The following is a 27,300-nucleotide window of genomic DNA, read 5'->3' on the forward strand; positions in this document are numbered from 1 at the left end:
AGAAGAATTAGTATAATCATAATGAGATGTCAAGAGTAGGAAGTTTCTTCACATTGATTTGTTCACATCTCTTATCCCCTTGGTTACACTACAATACAACACAATAACAGGTGAGAAACGTGTTTTCTTTTCCTTTCTGCCCACCCTAATTATATTTATTATATGTAAATTAGTTTTTGATATTTGATTTTTTTAAATATAATAAGATTAAAATATCAAAATACTACCATTTCTAAATATTGTAAAATTAATTTGTTCCTACTCTACCTCTGCCTCATGACTTCTCTGATTTTCCTTGGCCCTAATATGATTCATGATGAGAATAGAGCACTACAAACAAACCCCATAAATAGTCCTATAGTATTCTCAATGAGATTCTTCCCTTTGTTTTATTGAGAAAAGTTCCTTTCGGTAGAGCAATGCTTGGTCTCAGCTTTTTATAAAGTAGCAAGATCAATTTTGCACAAGGTGACCTGTTTGTGTGGTTTGGAAACTAACACTACACTACCGAATATGATTGAATCAGAATTTTATTTTATTTATTTATTTATTTTTGTGTGTTTGTGTGTCTGGAAATTCTCAAAATTTTGTGTTTGAGGATAGCTTTTAACCTTTATGTCAACATTAGAGTTTTTCTTGGAATAAAATAGAAGCTTAGTTAGTCACATCTTAAAGTTATAAAAGTCCATAGTGGAAGGGTATAAAATCTACAATGCAATGACGTTTTGGCACAATCTTTTCTTTCTTAAATTTTTTGTAATTTTTTCAGTTTTTCTTTTCTCTTGATTTACGTGTTTTTTATCAATCACTAACAGATCAATCAATTAATTTTTAAGGTAATTTACAACTACTGAAATTTGATTTAAATTTTACTTTGATTCTTATTGTTTCAAATTAAACAATTTAATTTGAATACTTTAATCTAATATAGTGATCAAATAAAATTAGATTTAATATGTAAGGACTAAATAAGGTTGTAGCTAACTAAGCCGGTCTTGTTACATAGCAGCCAGCAGGAATACCTAATCTAAGGACTTCAAGCGTCTTTAACTATCCAAGAAATTTAGTGTCCCCAAACTTAATTCTATCAAGAACTAATGTTCGAAGACACGTTTGGTTATTGAAAGCATCAGGTCTACGAATTGGATTGTCAAAATCCTAGTAATGAGAAATCAAAAACACTAAGCGCATTTATCCTTGAAAAGAATTCATGTGAACATGACCATGCATTTCCATTGCCTGGTAATAGTAATATTTGGAGCTTTGGACACTCCAAGACCTCAGGAAGGTTACTAATTTGATTTCTCATCAATGATATGCTAGTGTATAGATCCAAACTATCCATATTTGGCCAATCTTTCAAATTGCAACTAGCTCTTACAAAACACTTTTTGGACCCAATATCTATGGCAACATCATGTACAACATCATACATTTTGATACAATCTTGTTTATTGTCACTAGCTAATAACAAACAAGAAGCTATGAGATTGTCAGTCACTGACTTTGCACTGCCACTGGCTTCATGCACTGTATCAACTTTTTTGAATGCCCTCAACCCCATCCCATATCGTACCAAGTCTTCTATTAAGATGTTATGATCCACGGGAAATAGAGAACAAAGCAAAAAGCAAGCCTTGGCTTCCTCATCTTGCAGGTAATCATAACTCAACCTAAGACTTTTGTACACTTGTTGATCAACACCTTCAATGTTTGTTAGCATTGATTTTCTCAATTCTCGAGCTTCTTTGTTCCATAAATTACGGTCATCTTTACCTTTCGTTGCACTTCCAACCGTAACAAGTGCTATAGACAGACCTCCACATTCTTTACAAACCTCAGTAGCACGATATTCAACTTGTTCGAGTCAACAACATTGCCAACATTCTTTTTGAACAAAGTCCCATGAATCTTTTTCAGATAAAACACCAAGATGAAGAATCTTTGTCCTCAGCCTTTCCATTCCCATGAAATTGCATACTTACTCACGCTATGTTGTGATTATGATTTTGCAACCCTTGTGATCACAACCAAATGGAATGCCCACGACTGCCAAATCAAGTTTGGCCCAAACATCGTCCAATATAACAAGGATCTTCTTCACATCCCTGAGTCTTGCACACAACATACTTGTTCGTTCAGTTGCATTTGGTCGATTAATTAATCTGGTGAAACCCAACATGCCAGCTATTTCATCTTGAATCTTAAATTTTTAATGTCCGGGTTCTGAGACACTATAACCATCACAGCTTCGTCAAAAAGCTTATCAGATTTTGCTTGTTTACCAATTTCTTTTACCAAAGTTGTCTTTCCAACACCCTCAATACCATGTATTCCAATGAAGTTGATATTGTCATCACTTAGAGCCTCCATTGCATTCGTCATTGCCAAATTTTTAGAAACATAAGGCACGAGCAATTCAGAGGGCATGGACTCTATCCCCAAGGGAGGTGCAGGTTTGGATATGTTGTTATTGAATGTGCCTTCTTTTCCTAGCTCTTTAGCCTCCTCCCACATAGTTCTTGAAATAGTAACAAAAACAGACATTTCTTTAGAGAAAAATAAAAAGAAGCCTTATTTGAGTAAAGACCACGATGAAAAACTCCGAGGATGAGGCCAATGTAGTTGGTATTAAAAGTAGACGACAAACAACACTGGAAATGATCATATTGATAGAATTGTAATGTTGGTTGGATATATATATATATATATATATATATATATATATATATATATATCTACATGAATGTTGTTGTTTTATTTACAAATTGGTATTGAAAGTTCAATAATTTGTTCATGTTACCTTTATGTTGTGTTTGGTTGAGGGATTTCAGGAGGGATTTGGAAAGGGAAATGGAAAAGGTAGGTGAAATATGAATAAAACATGCCTAAATTTCACATAGTTTCACACACCTTTTCCCTTTCCCTTTCCAAATTCCTCCCCAAATCCTCCAACCAAACATACCATTACTGAAATTAGAAATTTTTCAGTTTTTGTCAAATTTTACAATCATTTGATATGCATATTTTTCATAAAAAATGCACCTGACATTATTTCTCTTTTTATTTGGTACAAATGGATGAACTTGTGCACGAACCTGAATTGTACAAGACTAGTTGGCACTTGTTACATGTTTTGAAGAATTAAATATTTTTTAATGGATGTTTTGGTGGAACATATTCCGATAGAATAGTAGTTATATTTTTGGATGGACGTGTATGGAAAATATTTGGGTGGACTACTAGTTATATTTTTTGATAGATGCGCATGGATAAAAATTTAAAACATAATAACAAGTATTTGTTATATTTTAAATTTTTATGCTAGATGGATGTGACTTGCACTACAAAAAATTAAGGTTTTGGAGACTAAAATTTAGGAACAAAATTATTTTTTAGAGACCAAATATTTTTGTTACGAAAAGTGTCATTATTATAATTTTAACAACGAAAATTAGACATTAGTGATGAATTATTATCCTTTTGGGACCAAATTTTGTCGCTAAAATCCTTTTTTTGACTTTTTGGGACAACCTTTTAGCGACTATCCTCATTATGATAGAAATTGATCCCTAAATGGCTTTTGCAAAAAAAATTTCACTTTTAGAAACCAAACCAGTTGGTCTCTAAAATTCTTATATGTTGTAGTGTTGGATGATTATATAAATTACAAGTGGATTTTTAATTGGAGGAATATGTAGTTTGGAATTACTTGTGGATGAAAACTTATAATAGTTGTTGACTTTCATTAAACAGGTTCACGATTGGATGATTTATGTATTTTGTCAAATGTTCATGATTCAGTTGATTTGAATGATACTTGCAAATTACATATTATATTGAATGGATTTGATGGACTATTATGAATTATAGGCTTATTTTGTTGGATGTTGGCAACCAAATTTTGATTTTGTTTTTCCTGTTTTGGCGACCAAGTAAGTAGTCGGGAAAGATAAGTAATACTTTTGCTGACTAAATAAGGTAGGTGAGAAGGTACATTTGGCGACTAAATATTTAGTCGTTAAAATCATTAATTTTGGCAAACAAAGAATTTTGTCGCCAATTGGTCAATTGCTGACTAAAGTTTTAGTTGCGCAAACATTTTTTTGGCGACTAACATGTTTGGTCGTGGAATGTGACAATTGGTGACCAAACTTTTTGGTCATGGAATGTGACAATTGACAGCCAAACTTTTTGGTCATGGATTGTGACAATTGATGACCAAACTTTTTGATCGTGGAATGTGACAATTGACAACCAAACTTTTTGGTTATGGAATCTGACAATTGCCAACCAAACTTTTTGGTCATGGAATATGACAGTTGCCAACCAATACTATTTGGTCGTTGAATGTGCCAATTGCCGACCAAACTTTTTGGTCATTGAATGTGGCAATTGGCACTAACATGTTTGGTCGTCGAATGTGATAATTGGTGACTAACATGTTTGGCAGATAAAATATGACTTTCCGCGACTAAACTGTTTTAGCTACTAAATGGAATAGTCGCAGTAATTATATATTTAGCAACCAAAAATTTAGCCGGCAACTAGAACTTTTTCCCAACTAAAAAACTTTTTAGTCGCTAATTACTTTTCATGACCCTCAATCGGTGACCAAAAAAATTAGTCGCGGATAACTTTTGCCAACTAAAAATAAACTTTTGCCGACTAAATTTTTAGTCGGCAAAAGTGCGAATTCTTGTAGGGATTTTTGCCTCTATTTTCTCCCTTTGCTTTTTGCTCCCCCTTTTCGATTGGTCCCTCGCCAACTTGTCAATGTTGTGCTAGTAGATGATTGGGCTTATGTAACGCCCTCAAAAATAACCCATTATATATATATCATTGACATTCATTATTTAAAGAAGACAATCTATTAATTCATTCATCAGAGTATTACAAAATAAAGCATTACATGTATCATCGAATAAAATGCCCTACAGGCTTACATCTTTCCAAGCCAACACTTGGATACAAAAATATGAGTTCTAACTCAATACAAGAAAAGCCCTAGGCTTGAATGTTTACATGTACTAATAACTTAAGACAGTTAACTATAAGTAATCTTCTTCAATCCAGAAGCCAAACCCTCCCAAGCTAATCCCTTGGAGGTAGTTTATCACCTGAACCTGAAAATGATGTTCCCATAAAGGGTGAGCCACAGCCCAGTAGAAATATACTAAACCACATATAAGCAATGAATAAAGCAATAGCATTCAACAGATGGTTAACCAAGATAATCAAATACTTTATTTTACAGTCTCATGACACTATTGTCTAAGATACGTTTTACTTTCCAATTTTATCAACATGGCTCAGAACCTGGCCAAACTTACAACAGTGAATCACATATATCATATTCACATCCTTCCAATATCAACTAACAAATGAGGCTCAAGCTCAAATCAAACACTTCATACTTCCAGATTGATACACATTTTAGTGTTGTATCAATAAAACACTTCTCTATAAATAAGCACACATAAAAGTGATGCTAATGGAGTCCATCCCCTATCTCCTCCCAAACAAAATCCGGTTTAGAGGTCCATCCCCTATCTTCCCCTAAACCGTGGAGTACATCCCCTATCTCCTCCCACACACAAACAATGTATGCAAATGCAATGCTCAATCAATACATGTATTTTCTGTATCAATGCCACAGTCAAAATTAATGACTTAACCAATGTGATTAGTTCCAGTTATTCCTAATCCACATGCAATGTCTACAACAATCATGACTATCCTCCACCGATAGCCCAAAACAGTTATTTCTAAACTGAAAATAACTATGTCCACAATTCAATAGACAAATTATTCAAATTATCCAATTATGCCATTTAATCAATGAATTCCCCAATTCCATGAATTTAACCATCTTTTCCCAATTCCATGAATTACTTATACAAATCAATTCAATAATTCAACTAAGGTTTTTCCCAAAATTTACCAAAGTATTCCCAACATATTAAAATACCAAAACTTAGAACATAACCTATAAAATGGAGTAGGAAATCCCTACCTCAAAGAAAACAACCCAAAAGGTGAAGAAAGAGATGAGTGCCCAAAAACCAAAGTGCTCCAAATCGCCAAATGCTCAGATTAAATGGTAGCCCTTGCCTCACTCTATCTTTTTAATGAAGGATCTAGGGTATAAACACACCCTAAGTGGATCAAATCTAAGAAAGAAGGTGAGTAGGGAGAGAGAGAAGTCGAACCTGGGGTTTTGAATCAAAAGAATATGAAAAAGACTGATCAAATCCCGCTGCTGTGTATATAAACTGGACAGGCTCGCTCGAGCGAAGACTTGGTCGCTCGAGCGACCAGACACAGAGAAACTACGCTCGAGCCAAGGAAGCCTTGCTCGAGCCAACAACTCAAATGCTCGGTCGAGCGAAAGAAAGCTCGGTCGAGCGAAGAACTCAAACCCTCAGGTCTGAACCCAGACACACGCTCGAGCGAAGGAACTATAGCTCGAGCGAAGGATGAACTAACTCGCTCGAGCGAAGAAAAGCTCGCTCGAGCCAAGAATGCACAGCTACAGGTCCAAATCAAACACTACCTCTCGCTCGAGCGAACAACTCCTCGCTCGAGCGAAGAACCAAAAACCTGGACAGCAACTCTTGGTTTCTAAACCCAACCAACCTGAAACAAACCTGCCCAACACATCCTATAATTCCAAAAGAGAAAATAAGGAATAACAACAACAACCATTATACAATGACAGAATCTACGGAACAGTCCGGATACAATAATTAAATGGGAAAAGACCGGGGTCGCTATAACCTCCCCCCCTTCAAAGAATTTCGTCCCCGAAATTAGGCACAAATTTGAAAACAGGTTTTTTTTTTTTTCTTTTTTTTTTTAAAAAAAAACCCAAAGATAGTATATAACAATAATAAACAACTTGACCCAATACTGGTCACTTTATCTCTTTATCAAGAGGCATCCCACAATATATATAAAACAACATATATTTCAACCTGCACCACTATTATGCATTATTCCTTTCAATGTTAACAATTTCCATATCATATTCAACTGCATGATATATATACCACATCTAACAATGTAATCAACATATACAATGTTACACTAATCTTTCTATAATGAAACAAGTTTCAAGATACACCCATTTACCAAAACATACTCAATGTTTTACAACTTAAGACATATGTAAAGCTCTTAAGTTCAACAATATAACAGAATCTAGTTATAAGATTACAAATCAACAAACATGTCCGGATATTTCTCGCGGACTTCCAATTCACGTTCCCAAGTGGCTTCCTCCACTCCGTGGTGTCTCCACAAAACTTTGACCAAAGGGATGGTCTTGCCTCGCAAGACTTGATCCCGCCTATCCAATACCCGAACCGGTCTCTCCTCATACGAAATATCCACATCAACCACTAAATCGGTCCAATCCAACACATGTGATGGATCCGGCTCATACTTCCGAAGCATACTCACATGAAACACGTCATGTACTCCAGACAACTGCGGCGGCAAGGCTAAACGATAAGCAGCCTCGCCAATCCTCTCAAGGATCTCAAACGGACCAATGAATCGAGGGGACAACTTCCCACTCTTCCCAAACCTCATCAAACCCCGTCTAGGTGATATCTTCAGAAAGACATGATCACCCACCTCAAACACCAAAGGTCTCCTCCTACGGTCGGCATACGATTTCTGACGACTCTGTGCTGTAACAAGCCTCTTACGGATAAGCTCAACTTTCTCCGTAGTTTCCCTCACCAACTCTGGACCCAACAGAGGTGCATCACCCACCTCGGCCCAACACACAGGAGATCTACACGGTCGGCCATACAAGGCCTCAAATGGTGCCATACCGATACTAGACTGGAAACTGTTGTTGTAGGCAAACTCCACCAACGGCAAGTGCCTCTCCCACGACCCACTAAAGTCTAGAACACAACCCCGAAGCATATCCTCAAGTATCTGAATAGTACGCTCGGACTGTCCGTCAGTCTGAGGATGATAAGCCGTGCTAAAGGTCAACTTAGTGCCTAAGGCACTCTGCAAACTCTGCCACAACCTGGCAGTAAAACGAGGATCTCTATCTGAGACGATCGTCACTGGGACCCCGTGCAATCTCACTATGTCCCGAATATACAAGTCGGCAAGATGATCTACCGAATCTCTCGCGCGCATAGAAATAAAGTGCGCCGACTTAGTCAACCGGTCTACAACCACCCAAATAGCATCACTACCCCGCTGAGTCCTCGGAAGACCTACAACGAAGTCCATAGTGACATGCTCCCACTTCCACTCGGCAATAGGCAAGGGTTGCAACAAACCCGCTGGCCTCTGATGTTCGGCCTTCACTTGCTGACAAGTAAGACACTTAGATACGAAAGTTGCCACATCTCTCTTCATACCCCGCCACCAGAACTGACGACCCAAATCCCGATACATCTTAGTGCCTCCCGGATGCACCGCAAGGCGTGAATGATGAAACTCTCGGAGTACCTCCTCTCGGCAAGACTCCGGCACAAACGGACGGTCTCGGTATCTCACACTCAGGTCGGAATACACCGTCAAACCTTTCTCAACCTTTCCACTGGAAATCTTCTCACGGAGAGATTCTACCTCAAGGTCACCTCTCTGAGCCTCTAACACTCGAGTCACAAGTGTAGGCTGTGCAACAACAGAAAACAAGGCCGCAGCCTCAACGGATTCGCCCATAAGTAAATCAAACTCTCCAAGTGCACCCAACATCTCCCACTCTCGGATGGCTATGCTAGCTATGTCACCAACAGGTTTCCTGCTAAGGGCATCGGCCACCACATTGGCCTTTCCCGGATGATAATGCAACTCAAAGTCATAATCCTCTATGAACTCCATCCACCTCCTCTGCCTCAAGTTTAAGTCTTTCTGTGTAAATAAATACTTCAAACTCTTATGATCCGAGAACACCTCGAATTTCTCACCATAAAGATAATGCCTCCAAATCTTCAAGGCAAATATCACAGCTGCTAACTCTAGATCATGGGTAGGGTAATTCTGCTCGTGAATTTTCAACTGACGAGAGCCATAGGCAACTACTTTCCCTTCTTGCATTAACACACAACCCAGACCCTCTCGTGAAGCGTCACAATAGACTGCATAACCCAACCCTCTCTCTGGAATAATCAATACTGGAGCGGTAGTCAGTCTAACTTTCAACTCCTGAAACGACTTTTCACAAGTCTCACTCCATACAAATTTGACTCCCTTCCGAGTCAGTTTAGTCAACGGTGATGCTAACCTGGAGAAATCTTTCACAAACCGACGGTAATACCCAGCTAACCCCAGAAAACTGCGGATCTCAAATACACTCTTAGGCTGTGCCCAATCCTGCACTGCCTCTACCTTGGATGTATCTACAGACACTCCTTCACCGGATACCACATGGCCTAAGAATTTGACTTCTTTCAGCCAGAACTCACACTTCCCAAACTTGGCATACAGCCTATGGGCTCTAAGTAACTCAAGCACCACCCTTAAATGTGCCTCGTGCTCCTCCTTAGAAGGCGAATAGATAAGGATGTCGTCCACAAAAACGACTACAAACCGATCCAAGAATTCCCGGAAGATCCGGTTCATCAAATCCATAAAAACTGCCGGTGCATTGGTGAGCCCGAATGGCATCACCAAAAACTCATAATGGCCATACCGCGTACGGAATGCCGTCTTCTGAATATCCTCTTCCCTGACCCTCAACTGGTGGTAACCCGATCTCAAGTCTATCTTAGAGAAACAACGGGAACCCTTCAACTGGTCAAACAAATCATCGATACGAGGCATAGGGTACTTGTTCTTAACCGTAGCCCGATTCAATTTCCGATAATCTATACAAAGTCTCAAAGCACCACCTTTCTTTTTAACAAAGAGGGCCGGTGCTCCCCACGGTGAAACACTAGGACGTATAAAGCCCTTATCTAGTAACTCCTGGAGTTGAATCTTCAACTCAACTAACTCGGCTGGGGCAAAACGATAAGGTGCCATAGAAATCGGCGCCGTGCCGGGCACCAGGTCAATAGAGAACTCAGTCTCTCGATGCGGTGGCAAACCAACAAGATCCTCGGGAAAGACGTCCGAGTACTCACAAACCACCCTTGGCAACTCAATCTGAGTCTCAACATCCTCATTAATCGAAAGGTTAGCAAGTAGACCACTAAGCTCACTCCGTCCTCGCGGAACATACCCCGGTGGCAGCACATCACCAACCCGGTCCCCCAGAAAATGAAAATACTCTCCGCTCACAGTACAACAAGTAACCCTCTAGCGGTAGCAATCAATAACTGCCCGGTATGACGATAACCAGTCCATACCCAAAATAACATCGAAACCCCTCATAGGCATAACTACAAAGGAAAATGGAATTCTATGATAATCAACCTCTATATCACAACCCCTAACGCCTTGTTTCAAAATCAATTCACCCCCAAGAGGTGATACTACACATATAGGAGATGCTAACTGTGCTAACTCCAACTCCAAAACAGATGCAAATGCAGTAGACACAAAGGAATGAGATGCACCCGTATCAATCAAAACATTAGCAACCGAGTTGCAAAACAAGAAGGTACCTCTCACAACTGATGGAGTCGGTACAAGATCCTGCGCGGTAACAGCATACACGCGCCCAGACGACCTCTGATCAACCTGCTCAACCCTAGGAGCATAAGATTGCTGCACCGACTGAGACGATGAAGCCCCCTGATTGGCCTTTGAGGCCTGACCCGACTGAGCTGGCTGCTGACCCTGAATCGGCCTCAAACCAGATGCACCAGGTGTGCCACCCAACTGCGGGCAATACCTCTTCATATGCCCTGGCTGACCACACTAATAACACGAGAGTGGCTGACCTCTACCCTGACTCTGGCTCTGAGATCGAGCCGAAGAAGATGCTGCTCTCTGAACTCCTCCCCTCTGAGGACAAACTGGAGACTTGTGGCCCAACTGGCCACACTTGAAACAGGTAATGTCTCCCTGGCTGCCTTTCCCTGAACTAACACTCGGTACAGGAAAAGTCGATCGAGAAAAGCTACCCTGAGACTGCTGGGGATTAAAACCCTTCTGTCTCCTACCATCATTCTGACCATCCTGACTCCTCTTGGAGCCCTTCTGCCCTTCCTCCTCCTCCTGCATCATGATCTCCATATGGGCTGCAGCATCAACCATACGCCCATAATCCCGAATCATAATTCCCCCAACTCTCAGCTTGAGGCCACACCTCAACTTCTTCTCAAACTCAATACAACGGCGTTCCTCAGACGCCACCAACTCAGGTGCAAACCTGGACAAACTAGTAAATGCAGCCTCAAATTCGGCCACTGAAGAACTCGCCTGCTTAAGCTGACAAAACTGGTCTCGCAGCTTCTCCCTGACTGCCGGAGATAAAAACTTCTCCTGGAATGCATTCACAAAAGCCTCCCATGTACCTCCTATACGCCCCTTAGTAAATTTCCACCATTGACCCGCATCCCCCTTCAACTGGAAAGATGCCAAGGTCACTTTCAACCCCTCGTCTTCGATGCCAAGCATCTCAAACGTCTTCGTTGTCTGTTCGAGCCATTCATCTGCCTTAAGTGGCTCTTTAGGATCACCCACAAATTCATCCGGATTGGACCGGAAGAACTCCCTCTTCAGAAAGGAAGGTCCTGCATCCGCAATACCAGCCTGAGCTTGATTCTCAGCTCTAAGAATGCCTACAGACTCCCTGAATGCCCCTGCTATCTCTCGGGCGAGAGCGCCCATAGCCTGCTGGCCTACTGGCTCGGCCACATTGGCTTGGCCAATTCCCTCCTGAACTGCCGGAATCTCTTCTGGCACAGGCACCTCCTGCCTACCCGGCCTACCACGCCTACCGCGTCCTCGTCCTCGTCCTGACATCCTAATAAAGGAAACAAATACATTAACACATTAATAAATGTGCCGAAGCTAAACACTCGCGTCCTAATTCAATGGACAACAATAATTCATTCCACGTAAGCACATAATCACATAAGCACCTACGAATTTCATTCCCGGATAATGATAGTCCCAATGCGTTACTATAGTTCCGGTTGGAAGCAGCAGTGATCAAGTGCCTTTCCAACAAGACTACAAGAAACTCAAGGGTCCAATCAACATCCTAGAACTACATTCCATACCCACATAATCACATAAACATGTTATCACAAAAGCATATAACATTACACTAAGTCTCTATCAAACGAGACGAACCCAATGTGATACTAATCACTTCCCACGTACCCAAAGTATTCAAACCCGGTACGCTCTGATACCAAGTTGTAACGCCCTCAAAAATAACCCATTATATATATATCATTGACATTCATTATTTAAAGAAGACAATCTATTAATTCATTCATCAGAGTATTACAAAATAAAGCATTACATGTATCATCGAATAAAATGCCCTACAGGCTTACATCTTTCCAAGCCAACACTTGGATACAAAAATATGAGTTCTAACTCAATACAAGAAAAGCCCTAGGCTTGAATGTTTACATGTACTAATAACTTAAGACAGTTAACTATAAGTAATCTTCTTCAATCCAGAAGCCAAACCCTCCCAAGCTAATCCCTTGGAGGTAGTTTATCACCTGAACCTGAAAATGATGTTCCCATAAAGGGTGAGCCACAGCCCAGTAGAAATATACTAAACCACATATAAGCAATGAATAAAGCAATAGCATTCAACAGATGGTTAACCAAGATAATCAAATACTTTATTTTACAGTCTCATGACACTATTGTCTAAGATACGTTTTACTTTCCAATTTTATCAACATGGCTCAGAACCTGGCCAAACTTACAACAGTGAATCACATATATCATATTCACATCCTTCCAATATCAACTAACAAATGAGGCTCAAGCTCAAATCAAACACTTCATACTTCCAGATTGATACACATTTTAGTGTTGTATCAATAAAACACTTCTATATAAATAAGCACACATAAAAGTGATGCTAATGGAGTCCATCCCCTATCTCCTCCCAAACAAAATCCGGTTTAGAGGTCCATCCCCTATCTTCCCCTAAACCGTGGAGTACATCCCCTATCTCCTCCCACACACAAACAATGTATGCAAATGCAATGCTCAATCAATACATGTATTTTCTGTATCAATGCCACAGTCAAAATTAATGACTTAACCAATGTGATTAGTTCCAGTTATTCCTAATCCACATGCAATGTCTACAACAATCGTGACTATCCTCCACCGATAGCCCAAAACAGTTATTTCTAAACTGAAAATAACTATGTCCACAATTCAATAGACAAATTATTCAAATTATCCAATTATGCCATTTAATCAATGAATTCCCCAATTCCATGAATTTAACCATCTTTTCCCAATTCCATGAATTACTTATACAAATCAATTCAATAATTCAACTAAGGTTTTTCCCAAAATTTACCAAAGTATTCCCAACATATTAAAATACCAAAACTTAGAACATAACCTATAAAATGGAGTAGGAAATCCCTACCTCAAAGAAAACAACCCAAAAGGTGAAGAAAGAGATGAGTGCCCAAAAACCAAAGTGCTCCAAATCGCCAAATGCTCAGATTAAATGGTAGCCCTTGCCTCACTCTATCTTTTTAATGAAGGATCTAGGGTAGAAACACACCCTAAGTGGATCAAATCTAAGAAAGAAGGTGAGTAGGGAGAGAGAGAAGTCGAACCTGGGGTTTTGAATCAAAAGAATATGAAAAAGACTGATCAAATCCCGCTGCTGTGTATATAAACTGGACAGGCTCGCTCGAGCGAAGACTTGGTCGCTCGAGCGACCAGACACAGAGAAACTACGCTCGAGCCAAGGAAGCCTTGCTCGAGCCAACAACTCAAATGCTCGGTCGAGCGAAAGAAAGCTCGGTCGAGCGAAGAACTCAAACCCTCAGGTCTGAACCCAGACACACGCTCGAGCGAAGGAACTATAGCTCGAGCGAAGGATGAACTAACTCGCTCGAGCGAAGAAAAGCTCGCTCGAGCCAAGAATGCACAGCTACAGGTCCAAATCAAACACTACCTCTCGCTCGAGCGAACAACTCCTCGCTCGAGCGAAGAACCAAAAACCTGGATAGCAACTCTTGGTTTCTAAACCCAACCAACCTGAAACAAACCTGCCCAACACATCCTATAATTCCAAAAGAGAAAATAAGGAATAACAACAACAACCATTATACAATGACAGAATCTACGGAACAGTCCGGATACAATAATTAAATGGGAAAAGACCGGGGTCGCTATAGCTTACTTGTCAATGTCAATCTAGTTCGAATTGATTAAGTTTTGTTGTGATGCATTTGCACCCCGCCTCTCTTATTGTTGTTTTTTATCATTGTTCTCTATGTAATCTAAAATTTTCATCAATAAAGATTCTTTTTGGTGATCACAGAAAAAGGAAAAAAAAATTAGATATGTTTAATACCAAAGGAAATATTTTCAAATACATATACGTCAAAATTTTGCTTGGCTTACCTAAAAGTAAACATAGACTAACTAGCTAGTTTTTCCATTGTTTTGTGTTATTAACCATGTGCTATCAAGTTTTGTACAATGAAACCTTATTTTGGAAATTTCAATACAATTATATGCCTTTGATTTGGAAATGTAAACGTTGTCGACCATTGCATATTCTTACTTAATCAAATTCCAAAATGTATTAAGGTTTTAAAGTCAGTATAGAAGTTTCCCAAGTAAATAGGCTAAGATTTCCTAAACTACGATTATATGGATAACTTTAATTTAACAAGAGTGTGTTGGATTAATTTTACGCCCACCAGGTAAATAACAAAGACTTGCACGAACATAGGCCATATTTGATCAACAAAATTGTAATTTATTCTAAAATCACAAATTACAAACAACAAACTAATGAGTTTTTTTATGATTTTGAGTAATTATTTCTTGTCTGATGATCAAGTTTTGAAAATTTAATAGTGCAACAACAATTAATGGGAAAAAAAAAATAGACCAATTTGAATTCAACCTTAGGCTTTACAGTTGATTATCAATCAAACCACCAAAAAATAATCAAATAAATAAATAAACAAAAACAAAAAATCATGCAAAACAAAACCATGTGGTTAGTAATCTCTCAACATACATGTCAAGTTGCTCAAATAAACCAATAAGTAGAAAAACAAAAATCAAAAAATAAAAGAAAAGAAAGAATCCACATTTCCTAATGGCTACAGTAGAGATAAGAATGCCTTAATTATAGTTTGGCTTTTTTAGAAAGAAAATCTCATACAGTTGGTTCATGAATTTAATTCACCAATTGTGCATTTATCTGCTATAATTCAACCTATTGAAACAATGGACACGTATACAACCCGAAACATATATATACAACATTAGATACTCGCGGGATGCACAGACAAGTTGACATATACATGCATGGAGGTGTCAATGCTTGTTAATCGGCAATATATATAGATATTAAGAAATTTACTAGCATATATATGTTTTTGCTATCTAAGGTTTAAAATGTCTTTTAATTTTCCTCTTCCCTACTTTATTTTTCTTTTCTTAGGGGGTCTTGCGTGAAATGATAATGGTCAACAATTTATATCATCTATGGATCAGTAACTAATTGCATTTATTTATTTATTTTTTAGAACAATAACACTGCTTCTATAAAACTTTATCTATAACATAAGCTCAGGAAGGAAAATGAAAAGAATACATACAGAAAACACACCATGACCATTTTAAATTGAAAATGGAATTAATTAAAAATATACAGTTTATCATTTTTAAAATGATGTCTTTTTAATTCATGTGGGTACTAATGTTTATTTTCTTCAATTTGCTTCTCTTTTTTAAAGGTTGGGGTTTAGTTTTAATTACACACATATGATTAATTATATGTTTTGAAATAACCTATGAGTAACTTTATCTACCAAGATGCTAGCATTTTTTTTTTTTTTTTACTGGACAAAAACAACTAAAAAATCTAAAAATCCCCGAGATGTTTATTTGTGATTATGTATTAATTTTAAATAGCAATTCCAATCAAACAATTAAAGACAAATCAACACAACGATTTAACGTGAAAAAATCACAATTGGAGCGCCTCCAATTGTGATAAAAAAAAATCACGGGCAAAAGCCACAAAACAATCCACTAAGAAGACAAAAAGAAATTACACAAGTGTACTCTCAATTACTTAGTGAATCCACGTCCAAATTGAACCGACCCCTATATCCCTCTTCCACTACCGTCTTCATCTTGGAATTGTCTTGCCCAACGTTGAATCACAACGCCAATGTCGAATCCATGATGATGAGCCACTCCTAAATTCACCAAGCTTCAAGCCCAAATTCCACGAAATCCAATGAAGAACAAATCTCTCTTTTGTGAATAAAACAAAATAAACGAAACCCCTTTGATATAATCCACTCAATTCATGATATAAACTCTCACAAATATCAAAGGAAACAAGCAAAAAAGCCGCAGATGAAAAGCCCAATACCCAAAAAGAAAATCTGGAAGTCGTACCCTAGAAACTGAATTAATCGCAGATTTATAGAAAACAGAATCGCGATCTCTGCTCGAGCGCAGGAATGGCCGCTCAAGCGAACTAACTAAAACGCGTGTTTCAGAACAAAGGTCTACTCTTGAGCGCAAGAAAGGCCGCTTGAGCGTAAAAATACAACTCCCAGTACTTTTGCAGATGAGTGAAACTTCTGAAAGAATTGCATCTTCGCTCCAGCGCACAATCGGCCGCTTGAGCGGACAAACAATTTCAACTGCAATTTTGCATTTCGCTTCAGGGGCTCTGCCCCAGACCCGCTATGGGGCGCTGCCCCCTAGACCCCTGCAAGCTGATTGGGCAGTTCGATCTGCAATATAGTCAATGAAGTGGCAAACATGATAAAATTAAGATCACAAACTCCTCTGCATAGGCACAATTCGGATTGGATTCATATCTAAATACTCATAGCCTCACTGAAATATAAGATCGAATAAAATTACAGCTGAAAAGAGTTTTATCAAACAGGATTGCTAAGAACAAAAACCTAACAACAACTATATTAAAGAAATAAAAAATAATAATACAACACCTTTGTCCCATAAGAATATATAATTTGCGAACCTAAGAATGTACATGTTTACAACCTTACCTTCTCAGAGTCGCAAGAAGTGCACCTTAATCGAATGTAATATTTTGGTTATGTGGAAAAGAAAAGAAAAGAAAATTAATAATTGAGTTATCACCAAAACATAGGATCTAAAGGTGCACAAGGTGTGTTATGTCACAATAGTGAATGTTGAATACGACAAATTTTCCTTTCCTTCATCATACAACAAAAGTAACTATTTGATCCCAAATTATTTTCTCACAGTTGTGTCACTTGGTGGCATTGCTCATGCCCTCTAGCAATGGATGTTTGCGATTAACTACATAATTTATTGCATAAATCAACTTCAAAATGATCTAAAAAACTAGGGACTAGAAATGCATGAGTGGTTTTGCTTCACCATATTGCATATCAAATACGACAAAATATCCTTTGTCGCCTCTAATTTATTTCACATATTAATATTGTGCAAGCAAATGTTTATAAGGAAAACAAGTAGACCACTTTTTTCAAGAAATAGACACCTAAATTGAAACATATTCTATTCAATTTGAATTAAACTTAGCAAAAAACTATAAAAATCAAAAATAAAATTTAAGAACTTACTCAGGACTATTATTTTCCTAAACTATTTAGTTAATTACTTATTTTGTTGACTATACATATAATTTTCCTAATTAATAAAGGAAGCGAGAAAGATAAGAAGCTAAATATCATGAAGCAACTTAATGTAATTTTGAACTTCTAAAATAGATAAAACAAGAACAAAGGATATAAGAATGCCAAATTAACTTTGCAAACCATGCCTTTCTAGAGATTGACTAAGCATCCCCGACTGCAACATATGCATAGTGTGCCAAAATCGGACACAATAGCAAAAGATGCCCCACATAACATCAAGTCTATATAAATTCATATCCCTAGTCTCTTTACTTGTTTCACTCAAGTACAAGAGAAATCACTCTCTCTCTCTCTCTCTCTCTCTCTCTCTCTCTCTCTCTCTCTCTCTCGCTGTTAAATTTCTCATCTTTATTTGTAATTAGAAAGTCAGATACATCATGGTTGGAGTGAAGATCACCAAGAGAGCATCAATTAGACAAAGGGCTAGACCAAGTGCAATGAGCATTAATGCTCAAAGGTATAGAAAGCTTTTGTTTGAAACAAAAGAAATGCTATACAAATTCACTTCTTTCATTTCAACTATTTCCCTGTAGCTTTTGTATATAAAATGAGGAAAAGATTCCCACATTCAACTTTAGTTTATCAATTTCAAGGAGGGTTTTAATAGAAACTGATTTATAGTTGATATTTACCTAAAAGAAAGAAATTTAGTTCACAACAAATAAATAAAAAGGCGATATTCATGATTGAAATAAATTAACGAGAGAAGGAGAGGGAGATAGAGGATGAAAGGGGCATGATAGATTCAAGTACCATCTGTTTATGAATCTCTTGTTACTTCTAAAGAAACTAATCTACATCACACTAAATAAATAAATTTAGATAGCCTCAGATGTACATAAGTAGCTATGCAATAAGTTAATTACTTCTTTTGCAGCATCTTTGATTTAGCTAATGTTTTGAAATTAGCTTTCTAGCAAAGCAGGAAATTATATTTTACTTTTACTCAATGTGCCTTTGAAATAATTTGTATTATCTTTGTTCTTGTTGTTTCTGGGTTTACTCTATTTGCACCTTACCAACCTTTTTTCCTTTTGGAACAAGATTGAGTAATGGGTTTTGAAATGTTGGTCTTTCTCCTCTATTTTCTCTGCTCTTCTTCTCTTTTGATCTAATAAAATTCTTCTTTGTCAATCCAAAAAAAAAAAAAAACACACACATTGAGAAATTTGTGATGTTTTTAACACCTCAAAAAGTAAACAAGGTCTTTGGGGTTGGCTTACAACTTACAAGAGATTGCATGCAAGATTGGTTACAAGAGAAATTCCAATTTGATCATTTATTTATTTGTTTTTGCTTAGTTCATTGTGGATTTGCATAAAATTTTAGTAATATTTTATGACCAAGTATGATACTACTTGTGGATAATTTTTCTTTGTTACATTACCATTTTTTCCCAATATATTATTTATAGAAGTTGTCAAAATGTTTGCTTCTTTTTTTCTTATTTTCTGATTTTGTCCTTCCTAAATTAACAATAGTCACTTGTAGTTTGTTAACAAAAAAAACAAAAGCAAACTAACGAGAAAAAAAAAAAAAAAAAAAAAGAGCATGAAACCATAATGACATAGGTTGCCATTTGTTACAATCATTAATGCACACCAAAAATGAATTTGTTGCCTTCTGGAAAAGCTAATGATCAACACTGCTAAAATTCATAATCTTTTCACTACAAGAATTAACACATTTGCCAACCAAAAAATTGGTTGGCAAAAGTCTAATTTTTGGTCGGCAAAACATATTCCCGACCAATTTTTTTGGTCGCCAAGTTGGTCGGCAATTGAGGGTCGCGGAAAGTAATTAGCGACTAAAAAGATTTTTAGTCGGCAAAACATTCTATTTGGCGACTAAATTGTTGGTCGCTAAACATATAATTATTGCGACTAACCTATTTAGTCGCGAAAAGACTTTGGTCGGCAAAAATTACATTCAATGACCATATATGTTTGTCGCTAATTTGGTCGGCAAAAATTATTTTCAACGACCAACAAAATTGGTCAGCAAAAATTACATTCCACGACCAAAACTTCTTCGTCGCTAAATATATTTTTTCTACGACCAAAAAATTTGGTCGCCATTTGTTACTTTTCGCAACCAAAACTTTTGGTCGGCAAAAGTGAGATTCCACGACCAAGAACTGTTTTGATCGGCAATAGATGTATTTTTTGCGACCAAAACTCTTGGTCGGCAATTGTCATTTTTTGCGAAAAAAAATTATTTATTTGTCGCGACTAATAAATTGGTCGCCAAAAGCAAGAAAACAATACACCTGTAATTCCTAATAATTCATTCAATCCATAATAAACCTATAATTTTAAAGCATCATTCAAATCAACTGAATCATTAACATTTGACAAAATACATAATTCATTAACATTCGACACAATACAACTATTCTAAGTTTTCATTCACAAGTCACATCCATCTAGTATAACAATTTGAAACATAACTACTTGTTATCCATGCGCAGCTATCAACAAATAAAACTACTAATATTTGTTATCCATACACATCCATCCAAAAATATTTAATCCTCCCAAAAATGCTTATACTGTCAAGTAGTCTTGTACAATTTAGCTTCGTGCACGAGATCATCCATCATCCATCTATACCAAAGAAAATGAGAAATAATGTTAGGTTTGTTTTTAATGACAATATTTGAGATGGGTAATTAAATTATCAATTTCAGAGAATCATAAGTTCAAATCAAAATTTCTAACTCGTTTGCAGGTAATTAAATTATCAATTTCAGAGTATAAGCTACTAATTACAAATTTAAAATGGGTATTAACAGATTGGACAATGAGACTCATGTATACACAGAGAAAAGTGCAAGGTTCATATATGGTCATGGCAAACACAATCAAGCTTGACAAGCACAGACAGACATAGAAGACTACTACAGTGTTGAAAACAATCTTTCTCTTATTTATGGTTTTCTCTGTTTTTTCATTTCTTTTCTTTTCTTTTTCTTTGTTTATGGTTTATTTGTTTCTCCTTATGTAGTTACTTCAAAGGAATGATCCTGAAAATTTTGTGAACCCCGGAATCGACCCTCCTAAGGGTGTTCTATGTTATGGTCCACCTGGTACCGGTAAGACACTTTTAGCTAGAGCTGTGGATAATAGAACTGATGCGTGTTTCATTCGTGTTATTGGAAGTGAACTTGTTAAGAAATATGTTAGGGAGGGTGCCCGTCTGGTTCGTGAACTATTTCAGATGGCACGTTCCAAAAAAGCTTGTATCGTGTTTTTTGATGAACTAGATGCCATAGGAGGTGCACGTTTTGATGATGGTGTGGGTGGAGACAATGAGGTTCAGCGCACTATGCTTGAAATTGTGAATCAACTTGATGGATTTGATGCTCGAGGGAACATCAAAGTTCTGATGGCAACAAATCGACCAGACACTCTAAACCCTTCTGTTACTAGTGGATCCGTGGTTGGTGCTATTTGATTATATAGTCCATCAAATGTATCATCATGACAGTTTGAGATTTGCAATAGCTTTGTTGTGCTAAAAAAAAAATTGTCTAACTTTTTATGTGCCACCACCAAGGTCGAACACAAGGATGTTCTTCTCACCGCCTTTACTGTCGAATCCATAGGCAATAGCTACAGCAGATGGTTCATTTAAAATTCTAGCAACATTTAGCCTAACAATAATACCAGCATCCTTGGTAGCTTGCCTTTGGGCATCATTAAAGTAGGCTACAGGTTGCAAAAAAAAGTAAAAGGGAGTACCACAGCATTCTTGGAAGAGTGGAGAACAATAGTAGTAATTTAGAAGAGTTCTACTCACCAACAACTATGACAACAGCATCCTTAATTGAATTTCTTCCCAAGGAATGCCTCACAGTCTCCTTTATCTTAATTAGAATCATAGCACTGACCTTCTCAGGGCTACATACCTTGGGCTTTGCATCCTTAATCTTAACTTCGATACAAGGCTTTCCATCTTTATTCACAATTTTGTGAGGAACAAGCTTCATATCCCTTTGGACTATTATTTTGTAATTTTAAAATTGTATTTGATTTATTTTATTTGATATTTGCATTTTTTTAGGAATAAGCTTATAACGTTATATTAGTTTCCTAGTTTTTTGGATTATCCTACAATATCTCCTAAATACCTAAATTATGGTTATTTAAAGACACATTAATGTATACTAATTGGGCCCTTTTTCTTTTTTTTTTTTAATTGTGTATATAATAAGACTTCAAGTAATCATCTAAAGAAGTCAAAATTCCAGCAGCATTCAAATGGTAGAGAGTCCATCTAGCAAAACATTATATCATTAAATCGAGCTTCTAGCACATAAAATTTATTAGGGGGGGGGGGGAAATTCAAAAAGGGCATCTAGACAGATAGGTTGATCAAATAGAGCAATAGTTATCAGCTTCAAACTAACGACTAAAAATGACCATTTTCAAGTGTAATGATATCATAGTTTAGAAAATGACCAGTGTTGGGCTGCTTGTGTAAGTTTTTAATTGTGTTTTAAAAATGACCATTTAAAAATACAGGGATGATCTGCAATAATATCATAAATATTCATCAAGCTCCCCGCAATAAGCACACATCGAATGAAACACAATGCAAGAATCAACGGAATAATTTGCGCTACCTTTGAGAAAGAATATAGTTCCAAACAATGTTTAGGGAAAAAAAAAAGGTCTAACTTAATAGCAAGGGACCAGTACTTACAAGAGCTTGGCATTTTTCATCCAAAGAGCACGACTGAGGCGCCTAGACTGTTTCTTAAAATGAAAAGCACTGTCTTGCATTGTTGCTGTTTTGTCAACAAGAAGCTCAATCCGATCACCCCTTTCCAGTTTGCTATATGTCAACAAGAAACTGTTCTAAAGTTATGCGTGATTTAAATAAGAAACTTGAACAGTTACATACAAGCAATTTGGGTATATCAGAAAATGAGTGACACTAGCTGAGTTGTGTGCTTCATATAGTAGTATAGAAAGTGTGTGTGTGTGTGTATATATATACATATAGAGAGAGAGAGAGAGAGAGAGAGAGCATACTTCTTCATAAGTTTCTCCTTTTGCTCTCAACAGAACAAGAAAGGCACTGATCAACGCCTCATTAGCTTCATGCAAAAGAAAATCCAAAGACGCCTCGGCCTCTAATTCCGACAAGTCAACTCGATTAATCAAAGACTCAATTTTTCAATTTTTAGTAAACTTTTTTGTCTTTAGTAGACTTTTTCATTTTTTTTTTGGATTTTAAGAGATTTTAGAGTAAAAGTCCCTGGAATTTTAAAAATATAAATTAAAATTTTAACAGTCCACTAAAGATGACAAAAGCCAATTATAAAAGCTATTTTTTTCACTGCTTTGCCAAATTAAGCATAATTTATGTTGTTCAGAACAATGGTTGGCAATTAGATTCTCTAGTGGTTAATTGGAAAAATTCTTGAGTTCCATGGAAATTAATTTCTCAAGGTATATCTCATTTCTCTTGATTTATTTGTTTTATGCAACACATGATGGTTGGTTGTTTGACAAATCCCACAATTTAGATTCCAACCCCTTTTAAGACTACTGTTTAGTTTTTACTTGCCATACAAAAGAACTGCAAAACAGGAAGACTACAAAACAAGAACGGAATTCAAAATTTGCAGTTTCAACTATTACCTCTTCACTTATAAGTATCAAGCTCAACATTGGTCTGCTAAGGCTCCACTGGTTGCCACAGTCCTCAAATAGGACAATCTCAAAGAGGGTTTTCAATATCTAGTTAAGTAACAAAATAAATAATCAGCAATAACAAAAAGGAGAGAGAGAGAGAGGGAGAGAGACAGAGATGGCATGTATATCAAGAATTTAGATAAATATGGCATGAATATTAATAAAGAAGAACAAAAAATATTAAAAGCAAGACACATACAATTTTTCACTCATCAGTGAACAAAATGAAGTGCTTCTAAATTTTTGTGTGATCAGATGAGATGTATCAAAGGAAATTTGGATCCAAATCACACATTTATGAAAGAAATTTGTGTGATCAGATGAGATGAATCAATGGTTTTTTGTTACATTTAAAAACCATAAAATATCGTTCCTCCATAAAGAATGCCCATCTAATGCATTCTACCAAAGGTCAAAATGATGTGTGTAATCCCTCATGATATTGTTCTGAAAATTATTGTGCCAAGAAAAAGAGAAGAAAAAATAAGAACAATTTCTCATATCACAAAGGATCATCTCGCATAAAGTGAGCCAAGCACGTTATACAAAGGTATTGAAAATTATAAATAAAATGTCACCAATGCAAACAATATTGCATCACCTCCAATTTATTATCATTTATCATAATTATATTTGATATGACACCATTCACTGTCGGCATTATGACAAACCAAACCCTATGGTTCTCAATTGTCATTAGAATATTTAAGCTGATAATATGCATTTCAAATGAAGAGAAATCAGTTAACTACTTATAAAAAAAGAAGAAAAAGAAGAAGCAACTTACTTCAGGAAACACACCAGGGCAACCTGCAACATGCCGAGCAAGATTAAGAGCAGCTGGTGTAGTGGGGGACTCTCCAACCGTTATGTGCTTGAAATAATAAGTAGCCAAATTATCAACTGCAGATGCACACTGACATAACAAATTCAAAGGATTATTTAACGGAAAAACATCTCAAGGGAGCTGCAGTACTCTTGTATCATACCATTACAAGAATGATTCTGTATGTTAAGAAAATTAAGAATGAAGTGCCTAAGTAAACACTCTCATAACACAATGGAAGGGTAAAAGCAATGTGAGAAGGGTTTCTAGGACCTAGAGAGAAGGAAAATATATATATATATATATATAATATTTTAGTTTCATCCAGCACGAAAAAAAAAAATTAGAACAAAATGTCAAGAGAGATAACAAACAAACCTGTGATATCATATTTGCATCCAGTACTCTTGGGAAAAATCTTAGTTTTTGATAGTGAAAATCCAAAACAGTAAGTACAGTACTATCACACACATAAAAAAAAATGCTTCCGCATCTGTTCTCCTAATTGAGGTGCATATTACATATATATATTTAATTAACACAAAAATACAAAAGAGGTGTAGAGACAACCTAGCACCTCTAAGATGCATAAGAATTCTAAAAGGGAGAGAGAGATAAGAAATTGAAGGAAAAGTGGGGGGGGGAGGAAAATCATAGTGGAAGCCCTCAAACTCACAAATGAAGTAAGAATCACCACTGTAGACCTCACTACACCTCTTTAATCTGTTAATCTCATCACTGGAATGAATTTAGATCACTAATTAAAAGAAACAGAATTAGAGACCGTGCTTAGGTTGATTTTCTCTTTCGGGAGAAATTCCAAATTTTGAAACATTTGGTGAGTACTATGGTGTCCTCCTACCTTTTGAGATCCAATTATCGAAAAAAAAAAAAAATTTAAAGTGGCAAAGAATATTATTAAGCGAAAACAAGAACGAACTCCTGGTGCAGATACATCCGGCTTTTTCAATTGAACCAAAATTAGAATGAGTTCAAACTTGGCATGTTATATATCAACGTCAATAAAAGCACTGAAGAGAATTAATATGCTCTGTTTGCCTAATGAATGAACAAATTCTCCTAACCCCATTGCATTTCACATCAAACAAATCAATTGAAAGTATCTTCCAAATATCTTCCAGTACTAAGCGAAAATCAATTGAAAGTATCTTCCAAATATAGCCCACAAAGCTTGATTATTCATAAATTGAAACCCTATGGCCAGTCGGCTCTTCAATTTGACTGATTAGAAGAGGATTTAAGTGTTTTGGATCTGAGATCATTTGCATTGAGTTAGAGAGCCATGAATGAGAGTGCAAGGCTGTTCAAAAAAATAAAAATAAAAAAATAAGAGAATGAGAGGGCAGGGAAGATGTGTTTGTCTCTGGCCATAGTGGAGACGAACCGAATGGCCATAGGGTTTAAGATCTGTTCGGATTATAAAACTACATCATTGTTGTTCCAAGGATACACAGTCACATAGAGATATAGAGGAACCATTTCAACCCAGTCGATAGAGGAACCGACTGGAGTGAGAGAGTCGAAAGAATAGTCAAAAGAAGCGTAGCCTCTCGCCGCCGAACCAGTCTCGCCGCTGCTGAACCAGTCTCGTCGCTGACTGAAACCCTTCCTCTTCAACCCCAGTCTCTCTTCAAACCCCTATCTTCTCTCTCTCAGATTAAGGTTTGCACACTGTTTTGAAACAGTGTTGTGAAATTAAGGGCTCTACAAACCTGAAAGGAAATGAAAAAAAAAAAGGGGGGAAAGGAAGAGAGAAAAAATGGGGGAAATTAAGTTTGGCGGGCGGGCGGTCTGGTGAGTAAGTGAAAAAGGGAGGGAAATTAGTTTTATTTTTATTTGAATGAATTTTTTTTTATTTTGATAGAAGTAAGGGTAATATTTTAATGAAAAATATTTTTCGTTAAAATAAAGTTAATTTTTTATGGTCGATGAAATTTTTTTTTGTGGCCCTTTTTTTTTATTACTAAAAATTAAGAGCTAATTTTTGTGGTAGATAAGAGGTGAGGTGGTGATGGTGGTGGTGGTGGTGGTGGTGGTGGTGGTGGTGGTGGTGGTGGCGAAGGAGATTAGTGGTGAAGTTATGGTAATGGTAGAGGAGATGGAGTGGCAGTGGTAGAGGAAAGGTAGTAGTAGTAGTGAAGTTGTGGTAATGGTAAAGGAGATGGAGTAGCGGTGGTGGAGGAAAGGTAGTAGTAGTAGTAGTAGTAGTAGTAGTAGTAGTAGTAGTAGTAGTAGTAGTAGTAGTAGTAATAGTATAGTGGTAACGATGGTGGTAGTAATGGTAGTCGTAGAGGTGGAGTGGCAACAATGGTAATAATGTTGGTAGTGGAATGACATTTGCAGTAGTAGTGAATGTGGTAGAGGAGATGGGTAGTGAAAGAGAGATGAGTGAGAGACAGATAGAGAATAGAGATAGAGAGAGAGACAGAGACAAAGACAGAGACAGAGACAGAGTGATGAGCAAGAGAGAGACAAAGTGGTCGCTAAAAGTGCATTTTCTTGTAGTGAAGAGCTTGGTAAATAGAGAAGAGGGGAGGGAGAAAGTGAGCAAGGTGAACACAATGAGGAAGAGAGACAGACACACAGAGAGAAAGAGAGAGAGAAGAGTAAAAGACAGACAGACAGAGATAGAGAGAGAAAAAGAGAGAGAGAAGAGTGATGAGTGAGAGAGAGAGATAGAGAGAGAAAAAGAGAGAAAGAGAGAGAGAGAGACAGAAAGATAAAGAGATAGAGATAAAGGCAGAGAGAAACAAGAGATGAGTAAGAGATAGACAAAGAGAGAGAGAAAGAGAGCGAAAAGAGATGATCAAAAGAAAGACATAGAAAAAGAGAGAGATAGAAAGAGAAGAAAGATGAGCGAGAAATTGTTAAACTAATGCATGTTTGTCTAGGCCTAAAATATTTATATTTATTTTTTTATTATTTATGACGATGGGATCATACACATTATAATTGAAAAAAT

At 36.9% G+C, this 27,300-nt stretch overlaps 1 protein-coding gene and 1 long non-coding RNA gene across 2 annotated transcripts; both read right to left on the reverse strand.

The window, feature by feature from the left end:
- Nucleotides 1–1,150: 1,150 nt before the first annotated feature.
- On the reverse strand, nucleotides 1,151–1,723 carry LOC114262296 (disease resistance protein RFL1-like). The gene has a single exon (XM_028202651.2). It carries the CDS (start codon nucleotides 1,721–1,723, stop codon nucleotides 1,151–1,153), a length of 573 nt encoding a protein of 190 aa, XP_028058452.2.
- An 18,139-nt stretch (nucleotides 1,724–19,862) lies between these two features.
- On the reverse strand, nucleotides 19,863–24,599 carry LOC145790364 (uncharacterized). The gene is made up of 3 exons (XR_014329047.1): nucleotides 24,279–24,599; nucleotides 23,438–23,536; nucleotides 19,863–20,392 (listed from the first exon to the last, which is right to left on the reverse strand). It is a non-coding gene; the product is annotated as an uncharacterized LOC145790364 (long non-coding RNA).
- Nucleotides 24,600–27,300: the final 2,701 nt, after the last annotated feature.

Source organism: Camellia sinensis, chromosome 1, assembly GCF_055761805.1.
Source record: "Camellia sinensis isolate YWXY chromosome 1, ASM5576180v1, whole genome shotgun sequence".
In the NCBI taxonomy this organism is placed as follows: Eukaryota; Viridiplantae; Streptophyta; class Magnoliopsida; order Ericales; family Theaceae; genus Camellia; species Camellia sinensis.

Excerpts from the sequence above, each read along its gene's own strand:
- LOC114262296 (XM_028202651.2), bottom strand. The coding sequence starts at position 1,723 with ATGCTAACAAACATTGAAGGTGTTGATCAACAAGTGTACAAAAGTCTT.